Genomic DNA, 14,248 nt, shown 5'->3' with positions numbered 1-14,248 from the left:
ATCATAGAAATACAGAGGAGAATGGTGATTACCAGAAGCTGGGGCTGTTTGGGAGGAGGAAGATTAGAAAGATGTTGGTCAAGGGACACATATTTACAGATAGAAAGAATAAACTCAAGTGACCTATTGCACAGCATAGTGACTACAGTTAACATGATATTTTCTGTTTTTGAAAAATGCTAAGATAGTAAATGTTAAAATGTCCTCACCACAACAAAATCGATAACTATGTGAGGTAATGCATAGTTTAATTAGCTAGATTTAACCATTCCACAAGGTACAGGTACTGTGCTTCAAACCATCATGTTGCATATGGTAAATAAACCCAACTTTTGCTGTCAATTTAAAATAAATTTTTCAAAAAGGTAAGTATTTCTAAAATTGAAATTGTTGGAAATACTTCAGAGACAGATTATACCTGCTACAATATATCATGTTTTGGGATTTAATAGCAATTATTTGTTTCCTTATTCTGAAAACCGTGGTCCCTCTGGTTGGTCTGCAATGGAGACCGAACTCCAAGTTAGTGTCCTTTAACAAGCAATGATCAGCTCAGGAACAATTCCACAGATGCGTGATGTATACTTCACTCCCAACATGGGATTAACAACTGTAAAAAACAGAAAAACTGAACCCTTTTCTAGTTCTTCACTGTTAATTTCCTCATAAAAAAATACATTTTGAAAAAAAAATTCAAATAATACACAAACCAACCAATCCACAGACAGATGCAAATTTTAACTGCTCACCTTTATTTTTCTCCACTCTCCCAGTAACAGATCAATGCTCTAAAGCAGATCAACTGCACCAACTACATGATGATAACAGCAGCGCAGATGAATCCTTTAGATGTTAAATAATTTTCTTTTCCTTACAGGACATTTGAGAATACCCTCTTCTAAACATTTGCCTGGCAACTCATTTACTCCATTTCAAAAATGTTAGATAACAGACAAAAATTCCTTTAAATGTGAAAGGTTTCATCACTCTATAAAATTTGTGGCTGGGTTATACAAGAAAAAATTAACTCCGTAAGAACAATTCATTCAACACAACTGAGCCCAGATACATTTTAAGAAACTTCATTCTCTATATTTCATTCTACTAATATGAAGCATAAAAATAAAACACAATAAATAACCTATCAGGTAACTATAAAAATAAGATTCATTCTATAAATCACTATTTATAATGTTGGCCTAATCACAGATCCTGTTCTGAAATAGCCTACAGTCTAGTAAAAGAAAGAAATATATTGAAAATCAGTATTGCTACCTTGAGTCCCTACCTTCCATTAGAAATATTGACCCATATGTGGTGAGTTTCAGGATATCGAGGCTAATTAAAGAAAATACAGGGCCACAAGATGGCAGTAGTACAAAAGGAGCTTTATTTGGGTCGTGCTTTGACAGGTTGTCCAGAGGCCAAGTCCCTCAAACAGGAGACCTTCCAGAGACAATGGTGCCTGGCCACCACCCAGAAGGGAAAGATGACAAGGAAACTCCCAGGAGAAGGGGAAATTGGAGAGGAGGCTTGCATGTCTACGTGATAACCACTTACTAGAAAACGGGAAGTGTCTGGGTCAGAGAGCTTTGAAGGGCATCAAAGGCTTGGGGTCTTTTAGTGCCCCAGAGTTTATTTATCTAGAGCTAGCAGCTGTTAAGTTAAATTTTGTCAGATATGCAAAGCAGGTAGATTTTAAATAGCTAAACATATGTTTATTTGATATTTAAAACAACTGTGTGTATAAAAATCGAAATTGAGTACCATTTGGCTTTGGGCTAATGGTTCTAGCCTGCTGTGAAGAAGAAAAACATGGGGGTCCATCTTTAACGCATTTATATAACATCACAAAACAAAAATATCATTGCACACAGAAGCAGAATCTGAGATAGTCAGTAGCCACAGGCCTATGTCTAGAGTTTCACTTAAAAATCAGAGTTCAGGGTAATAACAAACTTCTCTGAGCTAAAGGAACATATTCTAACAAAAAATAAATAAATAAAATAAAATCAGAGTTCAAAGAATGTATCAAGATACTCCTTAAAGGTTATTAAATTATTCAATCTTTACTGAAACTCTTATTCTCTATCAAGCCCTGTTCTACACACCACACACTCAAGAGGCAACAAGGTACACATTAGAACTGGCTACATAATTTGCAGTGCCCAATGCAAAAAGAAAATGCAGGGCCTTTTGTTCAAATTTCAGTAAGGGCCAGGCATGGTGACTCACACCTGTAATCCCAGCATTTGGGGTCACCAATGTGTGCAGACCGCTAGAGCCCAGGAGTTCAAGACCAGCCTGTGCAATATGGTGAAACCCCATCTATGCAAAAAAAAAAAAAAAAAAAAAATTAGCCAGGCATGGTCGAATGCACCTCTGGGCCCAGCTACTCGGAAGGCTGAGGTGGGAGGGTCACCTGAACCTAGGGAGGTCAAGGGTACAGTGAGCCATGATTGTACGACTGCACATCAGCCTGGGTGACAGAGTAAGACCCTGTCTGAACAACAATAAAATTTCAATAGGGTGACAAGAGAACATTAAACCAACCACACAGTTCATCTGAGTGTGGGATCCTGCTTGACTGGCAGGTATGTTCTCTATCTCCATCATGTACACAACATAGTGGCAGAAGACCTGGAGTTAAAACAAAGAAAAGAAATGCAGTACCATGAAAAGTGCCATGCAGGAAACAAAAGTGATTCCACAATAATAAGTGGTGTCACCTACTTTAGTGAACTTTGAGAAAGACCTCTGTGAAGAGCCAACATTTAGGCAAAACCTGCAAACAAGCCAACTACACAATCTGCGTATGTGAAGGACCCACGGGTTGAAGAGTTCGTGCCTGTGGTTCTCAACCAGGACAAGTTTGCCTCCCATGGAACAGTTGGCAATATCAGGAAACATTTATGGTTATCACAACTTGGTGGAGGGTGGTACTGCTATTGGTATCTAGTGGGTGAAGGTGAGAGATGCTTCTAAACATTCTGCAATACACAGGACAGTACCCCATAACAAAGAACTGTTAATCTCCCAACATCAATGGCACTCAGGTTGAAAAACACTAACGTATAGTAATGTAGGTAATGTACAAAGCCATGAGTTGTGTAAGAGTTTGACACATGTGCCTTTGATATCCTCAGCCATGTGACTTTATGGTAGAGAACACTGGAAACCTACAGTTCTAACAAGGGTGAATTTAATTTATGTTACAGAGATTTAGTGCAATACTATACAGCCACATAAAAAAATGAGGCTGTTTTGGTACCATTACCATGCTGTTTTGATTATTGTAGCCTTGTAGTATAGCTTGAAGTCAGGTAGCGTGATGCCTCCAGCTTTGTTCTTTTTGCTTCAGATTGTCTTAGCTATGCAGGCTCTCTTTTGGTTCCATATCAAGTTTTAGGTGGTTTTCTCCAGTTCTGTGAAGAGGGTCATAGGTAGCTTGATGGGGACAGCATTGAATCTATAAACTACTGTGGGCAGTATGGCCATTTTCACAATATTGATTCTTCCTAACCATGAGCATGGAAGGTTTTTCCATCTGTTTGTGTCCTCTCTTATTTCCTTGAGCAGTGGCTTGTAGTTCTCCTTGAAGAGGTCCTTTACATCCTTTGTTAGTTGTATTCCTAGGTTTTTCATTCTCTTTGTAGCAATTGTGAATGGGAGTTGACTCTTAATTTTGCTGTCTTTTAGTTTGTTATTGGTGTATAGGAATGCTTGTGATTTCTGCACATTGATTTTGTGGAGAAATAGGAACACTTTTATACTGTTGGTGGGAGTGTAAATTAGTTCAACCATTGTGGAAGAAAGTGTGGTGATTCCTCAAGGACCTACAAATAGAAATTCCATTTGGCCTGGCAATCCATTACTGGGTATATATCCAAAGGATTATAAATTATTCTATTATAAAGACACATGCACACGTGTGTTTACTGCAGCACTGTTTACAATAGCAAAAACCGGGAACCAACCCAAATGCCCATCAATGATAGACTAGGCAAGGAAAATGTCGCACACATACACCATGGAATACTATGCAGCCATAAAAAATGATGAATTCGTGCCCTTTGTAGGGATATGGATGAACCTGGAAACCATCATTCTCAGCAAACTGACACAGGAACAGAGAATCAAACATTGCATGTTCTCACTCATAGGCAGGTGTTGAACAGTGAGAACATATAGACACAGGGAGGGGAGCATCACACACTGGGGTCTGTTGGAGGAAACTAGGAAGGACAGCGGTGGGTGGGGAGGTTGGGGACGGATAATATGGGAAGAAATGCCAGATGTGGGTGATGGGGAGATGGAAATAGCAAACCACATTACCATGTATGTACGTATGCAACAATCCTGCATGGTCTGCACATGTACTCCAGAACCTAAAGTACAATTATATATATATATATACATATATATATATATATATATATATTTTAATTTCTATATATATTTTATGTGTGAATATATATATATATATACACACATAAAAATCAGGGTTAGGTCTGGGTGCGGTGGCTACCAACTGTAATCCCAACACTTTGGGAGGCTGAGGCGGCAGATCACAAGGTCAGGAATTTAAGACCAACCTGGCCAACCTGATGAAACCCCATATCTACTAAAAATACAAAAACTAGCTGGCCATGGTGGCATGTGCCTGTAGTCCCAGCTACTTGGGAGGCTGAGGCAGGAGAATTGCTTGAACTGGGACTCAGGAAGCAGAGGTTGCAGTCAGCCGATATCACACCACTGCACTCCAACCTGGGCTACAGAGTGAGACTCCATTTCAAAGGGAAAAAAAAAATCTGGCTTAGAAAGATATTTAACAGCATGGGAAATGGGAAATAAATATATGTTCATAATTGGAACAGACATGTTTTAAAAAAATTATTCTGTGTTCTTTCAAAAAATAGTCAGGCTTAGCAGGGGGCTGATGAGCATGCTAAAAAGCAATGCAAAGTAGTTTTGGTGGTTATTTCTGGATGGTAAAATTATTTTACTTCATTTGTACTTTTCAGTTTTTTTTAATTTTCAAGAAAACATATTCTTCCATAAAAATATGGGAGTATAACATCTCCTTTTCTTTCTATAAAAGTGCACTGCACATTCAGCTTACATAGTAGCCATGTGTGGACCTGATGCAGCTAATCACAGGCTGTGCTGTTTGTTGTGATTCATAGAGGGATGGATAATCATTTCAGGACGATTTGGGCAGTCTCATTAGTGAAATTGAAGATTTACTAAAACTGAAAAGTTGAAGAATTGAGAGCATAATCAGTGCTCCCTTTTCTTCTTGTTGAAGGTCAGGACTTTATAAAAGAAAGGTAGATATGGAAAATTGCTACTCTCTATTAAAATTAATTGCTATTGTTACTTAACCGAGTAGATCAGTTACCACATTCACAGACATATGTCAACAGGCGTGTGTATGAAGTCTCTCATGACCCCATTTTAACAAAATAGATCTGTTGTTTGTCGGCTGAACAGTTATACCAAGAGACCGTTCGTCTATAAATCATGTCTGTTTAGGTGAGGCACCTAGCTAGAATGTTATTCTTGGTCTTACCAGGTAATTACAAAAGAAATGTTGTAGATTTAGAAAGTGTTCTTATCAAACATAAGGACAATGTGAAAAGTGGATTATACACATAACATGTGCACACCAAAAATGCCTATGTTCCAGAAAGCCTTAGCAGACTGGAAACAAGGAAAAATAAGGGATAGAGGGGTGACAAGTGGAAAATATTATTCTTAAATTCATCAAATTGTATCCCTCCTAAGCCAATTATACAACTATAGGTTGTTGGACACTCGGCAAAATGGAACTTAAATTATGGGATGGAGGGAGAATGGGGACATATATAATATTTATAGTTGATACACAAGATTAATAGTTGACAGCAATATTTATAATTGACCCCATGTGGGAATATGTGTGATCAGTATAATTCAGCACCTGATGAACTGTTGGATTCTATGACCCTAAAGTAGAAAAATAAGCTCATTTCTCCATCAATAAGATGCACTAAAAGCCTAGAGAAAAACAAAACACATGATTCTCTTAGACATCAGAGCACAGACTGGACTTCCCAAGGGAAAAGGTAACAAAGTACCCTGGCAATGGAACTGGGTCTTGATGCTCACAATTCAAGATAAATAACATGTACAGAATTAGAAAACAATGATGAGGCGTCTTGGGACCTGCAGTATAATAGGATGGAGAGAAAGGCACTCTGCAACCACAAAAATAATGAAACATTCCCCTCTTTTGACCAACACTAGCCACTACTGCTTCTTTATTAATGATAAGTACCCTTCCCTTAATCTTTCTAACACCTAGGTAAAAGTTACCAAAACACCAATTCCTGAATTGCCTCGCTTCATCAAACCCTCCTTACAATAGCCCACCACAAGCCCAAATCGTACAAAAAGCCCTCCCAACTGCCTCCTCCCAAAATCTCCAGTGTTCCTTTGGTGTGCAATCTTCCTTGCTGCAAAATTAATCTAATGTTACAGTCTTGTTTCTGGTGGTTCTTGGCTGCTAGGCTTCAACCCAGGGCAATCCTGATGTTAATCATCTGCCCCAGCGTCAGACGATGGGTCCCAATTGTGGCTTTAGAAATTTGATCACCATAAATATGTTGCTCGAGAGCAAAACTGGTTAATTCGTGAGAAATAGAGTTACAGTTTCCAATTATCGTCTGTGAATGACAACAGACACCAGCATTCTAATTGTGTGAATCTGTAAACCACCTTAGAGGCATTATTTTACCTCCCTACAGGCAGAAGAATGGTGGTGAGGCAGTGGGGGCAGTGGTTATGGGTGCTGCGGCTAGCAGTGGCTCAGCCTTGTTTCATAGAGGTTTATTAGTTTACAAAACAACAAAATATTCACCGTAACATAACGGATATCACTTCAAATAGAAATGCATTTCCCAAATGTAAAAATAATCATTTCTGACTTAAAACCAACTCCTTGTTACAAAAGCATCTTGTGATATATAAAGATCTAAAACTAAATGTCATCCTTAAAAATCAAGTTAAAATCAAGACACTAAACAAAAAATTATAATGACAACAAGAACATATTTTGAGCACTTATTATGTGCCTCGGTTTGTGACATTTTACATTATTTCACTTTATCCACAGAAACACTTTTTAAGAATATCCCCATTTATGAATGAGAAAACAGGCTAGAGATGATAATATATCTAGGAAGCAGAACTACAAGTGGCAGAACCAAGTTTTGAAAGCCAAATGTCTATCCAGTGATTCCAAACTCCAAGGTTACCAAGCAGATCATTTTTCTTAAGTGTGAGAATGAAACCACACTGTCCTTGGAATGATTATAAGATTTGATTATAATGAAAGCAGTTAAAAAAAAAAAAGAAGAAGAAAACTACAGAGCACTGCTGACAGTGTCTTTTAGTATTAAATTTTCATTTAGCTACATCAAGAGTTTATTTTTATTATTCTACTTATAGCCAAAATCTACCAAGGAAAAGTTACTTTCACAGACTTCTTGATATAGAGAATATACTTGCTATAGAGTTCTATATCAACAAACATCCACATTTCAAAAAATAGCTGGTATATAAATTATTTAAATGTTGTCTTTATTTTTTTTATAAACTCCCCCTTTCTGAACTATCCTCTAAAAGAGGAAATACTGCATGTGTGAACAACGCACAATGCATGTGCAAAGAGAATTCTAATAGAAAAGCATTATCCCCATCCCCAATAAATAAAATAAAAATGAAGAGACCTTTAAAAGACACTTTCACTAACAGTTCTTTTCTGAATAAAATAAACAAGAGCAAAGGGCACCTTGACTACTACTTAGAAAATAAAATCAGAACACAGGGAAATCTGTAATTCTAATCACATTTACACCTTGTCTCCTTTTTTACATTTCTCATCCAAACATCCTTAGGAGCTCAATAGGCTTAAAAGAATTGGAGCAGGGTAGAGAACAAAGGTGAGGGGAATCTAAGAAACAGTTTAAATCACCGCTCTCACAATTTTAATAATTTCAACTTGGATAACATTTTTCAGAAGAAGTAAGTCACAAAGGCAGGAAGAAACTAAAAACTTATTCTACCTGCTTATGTTATACAAACTGCATTTTGGCCAGACATCTCAGGGATTAACTACTGTGAACAAGAAACGGAAGAAGGCAGTAAAAATGTGTGCTTCCAAGGAAAACAAATATCAAATTAAATGTGTTTGTTTTAGTCAGTGAAAGGCTATGTGCTAAATGAATACATTTGTTAAAAATATTACTATTTGTATTCTCATGTAGAAATGACTACTTATATATTAACTATGTGCTCTCGAGATTGAGGATAATTATAGGAAGTATGATAGTCAATTACTAAACTCAATCATGTTAAATGTTATAGATCATATATAAATACAAAAAGAAAGAAAAATATTTATTAAGCATGTGATATGTGTGGTATGCTCAATTTGAGATTGAGGGGTTTTTTAGAGAAATGAGAGGAATCAATGTTTAAAAAACAGTTTAATATTTTGCTGAATTATTCATAAAAGAATGACCAACAATACAGACACAAAACTTCAGAATTATATGAAATTCCTATATGAATGCTTTTTTATTGTGTGGGTCTAAATTAGCATAGTACTTTTGTGTGATTTTTTTTCTTAATGAAAATATTAAAGGAACTTAGCATTTCTTTTCACCAGTACTACCAACGTCTTAAGCACTCCTGTGATTCCTCCATCACCTTCAGCCACAAATTTAAAAAAACTACTAGCAATGCGGAAACAATCCAGAGTGACTTAAAAAAGAAAGATTCTCGCCGTGACTTTGTGTGCCATGTGTATCAAATGCAAATAATCACGGTCATTTCCCTCTTGGTGGCAGAGTTTTAGTTTTCCTTGACATTCTTCTGCTAAGACACTGTCTTAATGATTGACACTCTGGAAAGTTCCTCTTCAAATGAGATGATACCCACAAGGTTCTAGGAATGTAACACCCAATCAATGTGTTGCATTCAGCAGGTATCAGAAATACTGAGATCCCAGAGTGGAGTGAAATCAGGGCCTTACTGAAGAGGAGGGGCTGGCTGTCCATATTCGGTAAACATAGCAGGCAAAGTTACAGTATTTGGGGGTAAAAATCTAATACTTCAGGTGAGGATTTCACATCACAACACTCTCACCACACACACACACACACACAAACTCACTTTAGTTCTATCAACAGCTGATAAGTGAGATTTATTTCTTAATGAAAAGAATGCACTGAAATAAGAAAAATACAGATTTATAAGGGGATATTTTGTTTGGGGACGGAAGAATCACCCTAAACTGAGAATGTCAAAAGTAGTATAGAAAAAGCATCTGGTACCAAACAGGTATACAAATAAATAACTGTGTGTTTCTGACTGGTCATGTAAACTCAGATGGAGTCAATGTTCCCGAATGCCTAGATTTTCTTTCTGGAATGACTTAAAATTGAGTTCACAGCCAGCAAAGCAATCAAGAAAAGTGGCTACAGCTCACAGCTCCTTAGTGCTACAATCAAGTCTCTCAAGCCTGGAAACTCAAGCAGAGGATGGATTTTAGAGTCAAGCGTTCTTCACAAGTTCTTTGTTCAACCAGTAACTTCACAGATTCGTCTATGTTGACTTCATAGACACAGCGAAAGAGGTGCACGGCTCCACTGAGATCTTACTTAGCTCCAGACACCTGCTATTGTGTTTGACAACTACAACCTATTCTTCCAGGCAGAATCTACACTGGAACTCCCGCCAGCAGAAGGAAATTGGTGCGGTGGAAACCGGGGGGCGGGGGGGGGGTGGAAGGGTTCCAAAGCGTAGGCAGAGGCGCTCACAGGAAGCAGGGTCCACACTGGCCACACTATCTTTCCTTTGGGATCCCTGGTACATCTCACCCATGTCAAGTGACTCCCCAATACGTTCGGTTTGATCGCCTGTTGCCATAATACTTTTCAGGCTAAAAACTACCTTGTGGTGCTGGGAGACACGCTGGGTGGTTGGGTTTCTCCAAGCAGGGTTTGATGCCAGGGCGCAGAAGGGCAGCTAAGGGTCACGCCTCTGGGTGCACAGGGTCCAAGTACTAATTACGGAGGAGACCGACTGCCCTTGTCTGCGCCCCATTCTGCAGCAAAGGAGCATATCGCAGGTTTGTGATGTTTAGTACCAACTTGGGGCGATCAATTCAATTCCCTCCCCCTTATGAAAAAGCAGCAAACAGAAACCCCCGGTGGGACACTGGTGAAATTCCTACTCGGAACAGAAACGCAATCAGACTGGGTGTCCCCCAGCCCAGATGTTTGCTTTCCTGGCTCTTTCCAACTCATCCTCTGGGGCGCAGGGAGCCGGGCGGAAAGCAGAAGCCCAGAACCCGGCTTCGATGCAGGCGTGGTTCGCGGTCCCCGGAGCCGCGCTTCGCTGCGCTGCGCCCAGGCTGTCCGCGCCCAGCACCCCGGAGGCCTCCCCGGGACTCACCCTGCGCGGCTGCAGGGCCCGAAAGGTCATCTTCCCCGAGTGTCACCCGGGGAGCCTGGGGAGCGCAGGCCGAGCTCGGACGCCCCCAGCCCCGCGACCTCCGCATCTCCTTACCTGCCCGCGGCGAATCCGGCAGCCCCCTGACAGCTCCCAGCAGCCGCCACTGAAAAAGTTTCCGAACTTCTTCGCAGGTCTGCACGCCCTCGCTGCGGGCGGACCCAACCAGGGCCAGGAGAAGGAGGCAGCGAAAGCCCACGGGCCAGGTCTGCGCATCCATCCTCGCAGTCCTGGTCCCCCTTACCCCGCAGGAGACGCCACTGGCCCCGCGCGCCTCGGCCGAGCTGCAGGCGTGGAAGACGCGGCGGCCGAGGCTCCCAGCGGTGCGAGGCGGCGGCGGGGTGTAGGGACCGCCCGCGGGCGCCGGCTTCACCTGGGAGCACTTGGCTGTCCCCCGTGGAGGCCCGAAGCTGAGACACCAGAGTTTTCGAGCTGAGCACTGTCTGCTCTTCTTCCCCAGTCGAGGCAAGCGGGCGCTGCGCGGGGCGAAGAAAACTAGTGGAGCCGCAGGGAGCCCGCGAGCAACCAGCTCCGGCCGCCGCCGCCGCCCGGCTTGGCTGGCAGCCCTAGCCTGGGTTGCGCCCGCCCGTCGCGCTCCGCGGAAGCCCCGCCCCGCACGCCCCGCCCAGCGGACAGGCCACGCCCCGGCCACGCCCCCGGCGCGCTGTCCGGCTCCGCACCCCCTAAGATGCTGTCACGCCAGGCCCAAGGCTGTAGACTCCGAGCAACATCGACGCAAATAAATAAAACTAAACCCAGACCTGGTTCTCCCAGTCCGTTCTGGGGAAGAATCATCTGATAAAATCAAAGAATGCATAAAGAGGATCAGAGAAGACAAGAGATGAGAAACGCCAACTGGAACTAAGAAGAAATATCTACACAATCAAGGTCCTCAATACATAGGAATTTGTATTCTAATTGCATGAAATGGAATCTGGACATAATACAAAAGGCAAAAACTATTTACAGTTAAAGATCCCAATTGAGAGACTTCATAACACTTAGGTTTTAAAAGAGTACACATGAGAAGTTATTTTTTTTTAATTGCTTTGTGTCACTGCTTAGGAATCGTTTTCTGTAACATTACTATTTTCTGAAAGAAGGTATAAGAATTACAATCAAACTTTATCACATTCTTATCACAATGAAGTCTAGTTTATTCTCTTGTCACCATTTTGCATCATATTTTACTTCTGCACTTTGTATCTATGGGGCCCCTGTGAGCTTTACCACTTCTGGAATTTCTTTAAAACATTTTTCAGAGACCAACTAAGTTAAGAGTGCTCAGAGGAGTTCCTCACAAGGAATATAGAAAAACGAAGACTTTAAGCTATTTTAAGATGGCAAAGGAATTCCGTCAATTTATAGTTTACAAGAGGAATGCATTACACGCCATAAACCAAAGGGCAGGTGTATTTTGTAAATGTGATTGACTCAACAGCTAAGCCTGTAAGAGTGTCTCAATCTGTATCCACTTGAAGAGAGTACTCCTTGTGTAAAATAAACTAGTTAAAAGCATCAGGCAGGTGGGACTATGAGTGCTTTAACCACTTTAAGGGAATTTCATCTCAAATTTGAACCCTTGCCAAGAGATAGTAGTGAAAAACTTTGTCTTAGTGAAGACTTTTAATGAACATTTGACATCAAAGACAGCACTTTCAGCAGTCTATCACTTGTTTAAAACCATTCCAGGGCAATGGCTGAGACACTGCTTCAGAGTGAAATCATGCTACTTGGCGTTCGGCATCAGTTTTCTGAATACGAGATTTTGTTTCAAAGGACAGTGTTCTTCATGAATCTTTTCTGCTCTAACCACTAAGCATCGAAAGCTTGCCTGGAAGTCAGCCATATCTATGAAAAGAAACACGAGCCACCATGAGAATGTATATCATGCTTATGGGCCAGATCATATTCTAAGTATTTTATGGATATGAATTTACTCATTTAATCTTTATAATAACCCTATAAGGTAGTTACCACTATTATCATTGTTTTATAGATGAGAAAACAGGCACGGAGAGGTGAAGTGACTTACTGAGTGCCTAAGGTAGTCACAATGCCAGGAATCAAACTGAGGCTTCCAAATCCGGACCACGTGTTCTTCTCCACAGGCTCTCCTTGACCATTCTATGGTACACCAAAACCAATCAGGTTGCACCAAAGGCTCTTGGGCAGCAACACCAAAGGCTGTTTATTCATTTATCAGATTTTTTAACTAGTAAATATGCAAAATTTATCTCTGTATCACTGTATTCTACTAGAATTACTTGTATATCTATATGAGGCTAATAAATTTCCAAGTTTTTCTAAAACATCTTTATTCTTACCAAGATCTCTCCTTGATAGATTTGATCATCATAGACTCTTAGCATCAAAAGGATTCTTAAATTACCCAGTCCAATCCATTAACTGGAATCCCTAAAACAATGTGTCTTGCAAGGATAAAGATCACAAACACACTAAGTATTGATAGTTCAGTAAAAACTAATCGACTAATACATATTGATTGAACACATACAATTTTTTAAACCACTGTTCTAGTCATACTAGGAGTTTATAGAGACATGCAAGCAAGTTTTCTCAGTGATTTTATAAGTTAACAAAACAGGTGGGAGGTCATTTATAGAAATGCCAGAGTAACTAAGGAGAATATGTTTCGTCTGTATAAAATATCCCCATTAACAAAAAATAAATATATTTTCTTTCTACCTCTTATCCATAACTGCTAGCGAAGGGGATGAGCCACCATGTAGCTTGCAATGGCAACTTGTCCTCTCAGTGTTCCAGCCCACCACGCAAGGCAACAGTACACCTGCTACTGAAGCTGCCAGGCGTTCCACCCAGAACACAACACCACGATGTATTTTATAAGAGCATTCTAGAACTGTCTCTGCAAATTGTACTATAACTAGCCTTTTGTTCTATTTACTGGTAGACATTACAAATGAAGCAAGGGAAAACTTTCCATAATTTGATAGTTGTAATGCCTTATTTTTCAAAGGTATTCAAAAAAGGTATTGAATGTCTTTAATGTAATAGGCACTGCGCTTTGCTTACAAAATACCAATAACCTTGGATAGAAGAATCTTTAAGTGGCCATTATTTAAAATACAACTTAATCATATTCTAAATGCAAAACTTCCCTGATACTTTCTAAGTAACTGTTCATAGTTTGTCGACTTAGGACCTTGTAAAGGGAAATAAAAAACCTCCAGTGTGGTGTAGGCGATTTAATGACATCACAGAGTCTTCAACCCTGACTATTTTAGGCAAAGACTGACCACTGATTAGTTTACCCTCAGAAGCTGATTTGGGTAACTTTTATATCCAGTCAATAACAATAGCTAATATTTATTAAGCACTTACAGATATTATCTCATTTTACATTTCAACCATTCCATGAGACAGTTACTATTATACTACTGAGAAAACTGAAATACAAAGAGATTAAATAACCTTCTAGAAACACTGATAAGAGCCCAAATGCAAGCCAGGCTTCATACTTCATGGCTTCTGTACCCCCTTAGTCACTACACCCAACTGCCTGACAAGCCAGACACCTGGCTTGTGGCCCCTTGAATTCAACCTATCATACGAATAGAAACTCTGGTACTCACAGCTGTCCATGTGGATAACCCACTGAACATCTCGTTTGTAGTGGCCCAGAGCCCTGCATTGGCTCCAACGA

General features: G+C 40.2%; 1 protein-coding gene across 4 annotated transcripts in view; it reads right to left on the bottom strand.

Moving 5' to 3' along the window:
* Positions 1–11,143, bottom strand: part of GPC5 (glypican 5) — a 1,400,523-nt gene extending 1,389,380 nt beyond the window's left edge. For all 4 annotated transcript variants that reach the window (XM_032277277.1, XM_032277278.1, XM_032277279.1 and 1 more), the window contains exon 1: positions 10,618–11,143. In XM_032277277.1, the coding sequence (XP_032133168.1) occupies positions 10,618–10,780 (163 nt within the window). In that variant the 5' untranslated portion in view covers positions 10,781–11,143. The remainder of the gene's footprint in view (positions 1–10,617) is intronic.
* Positions 11,144–14,248: the final 3,105 nt, after the last annotated feature.

The sequence above is a fragment of the Sapajus apella genome, unplaced genomic scaffold (genome assembly GCF_009761245.1).
Source record: "Sapajus apella isolate SASKATOON/1434 unplaced genomic scaffold, GSC_monkey_1.0 scaffold9, whole genome shotgun sequence".
Classification (NCBI taxonomy): domain Eukaryota; kingdom Metazoa; phylum Chordata; class Mammalia; order Primates; family Cebidae; genus Sapajus; species Sapajus apella.
The sequence above is the reverse complement of the archived record's forward strand: the minus strand, read 5'-3'. Positions and strand labels throughout refer to the sequence as shown.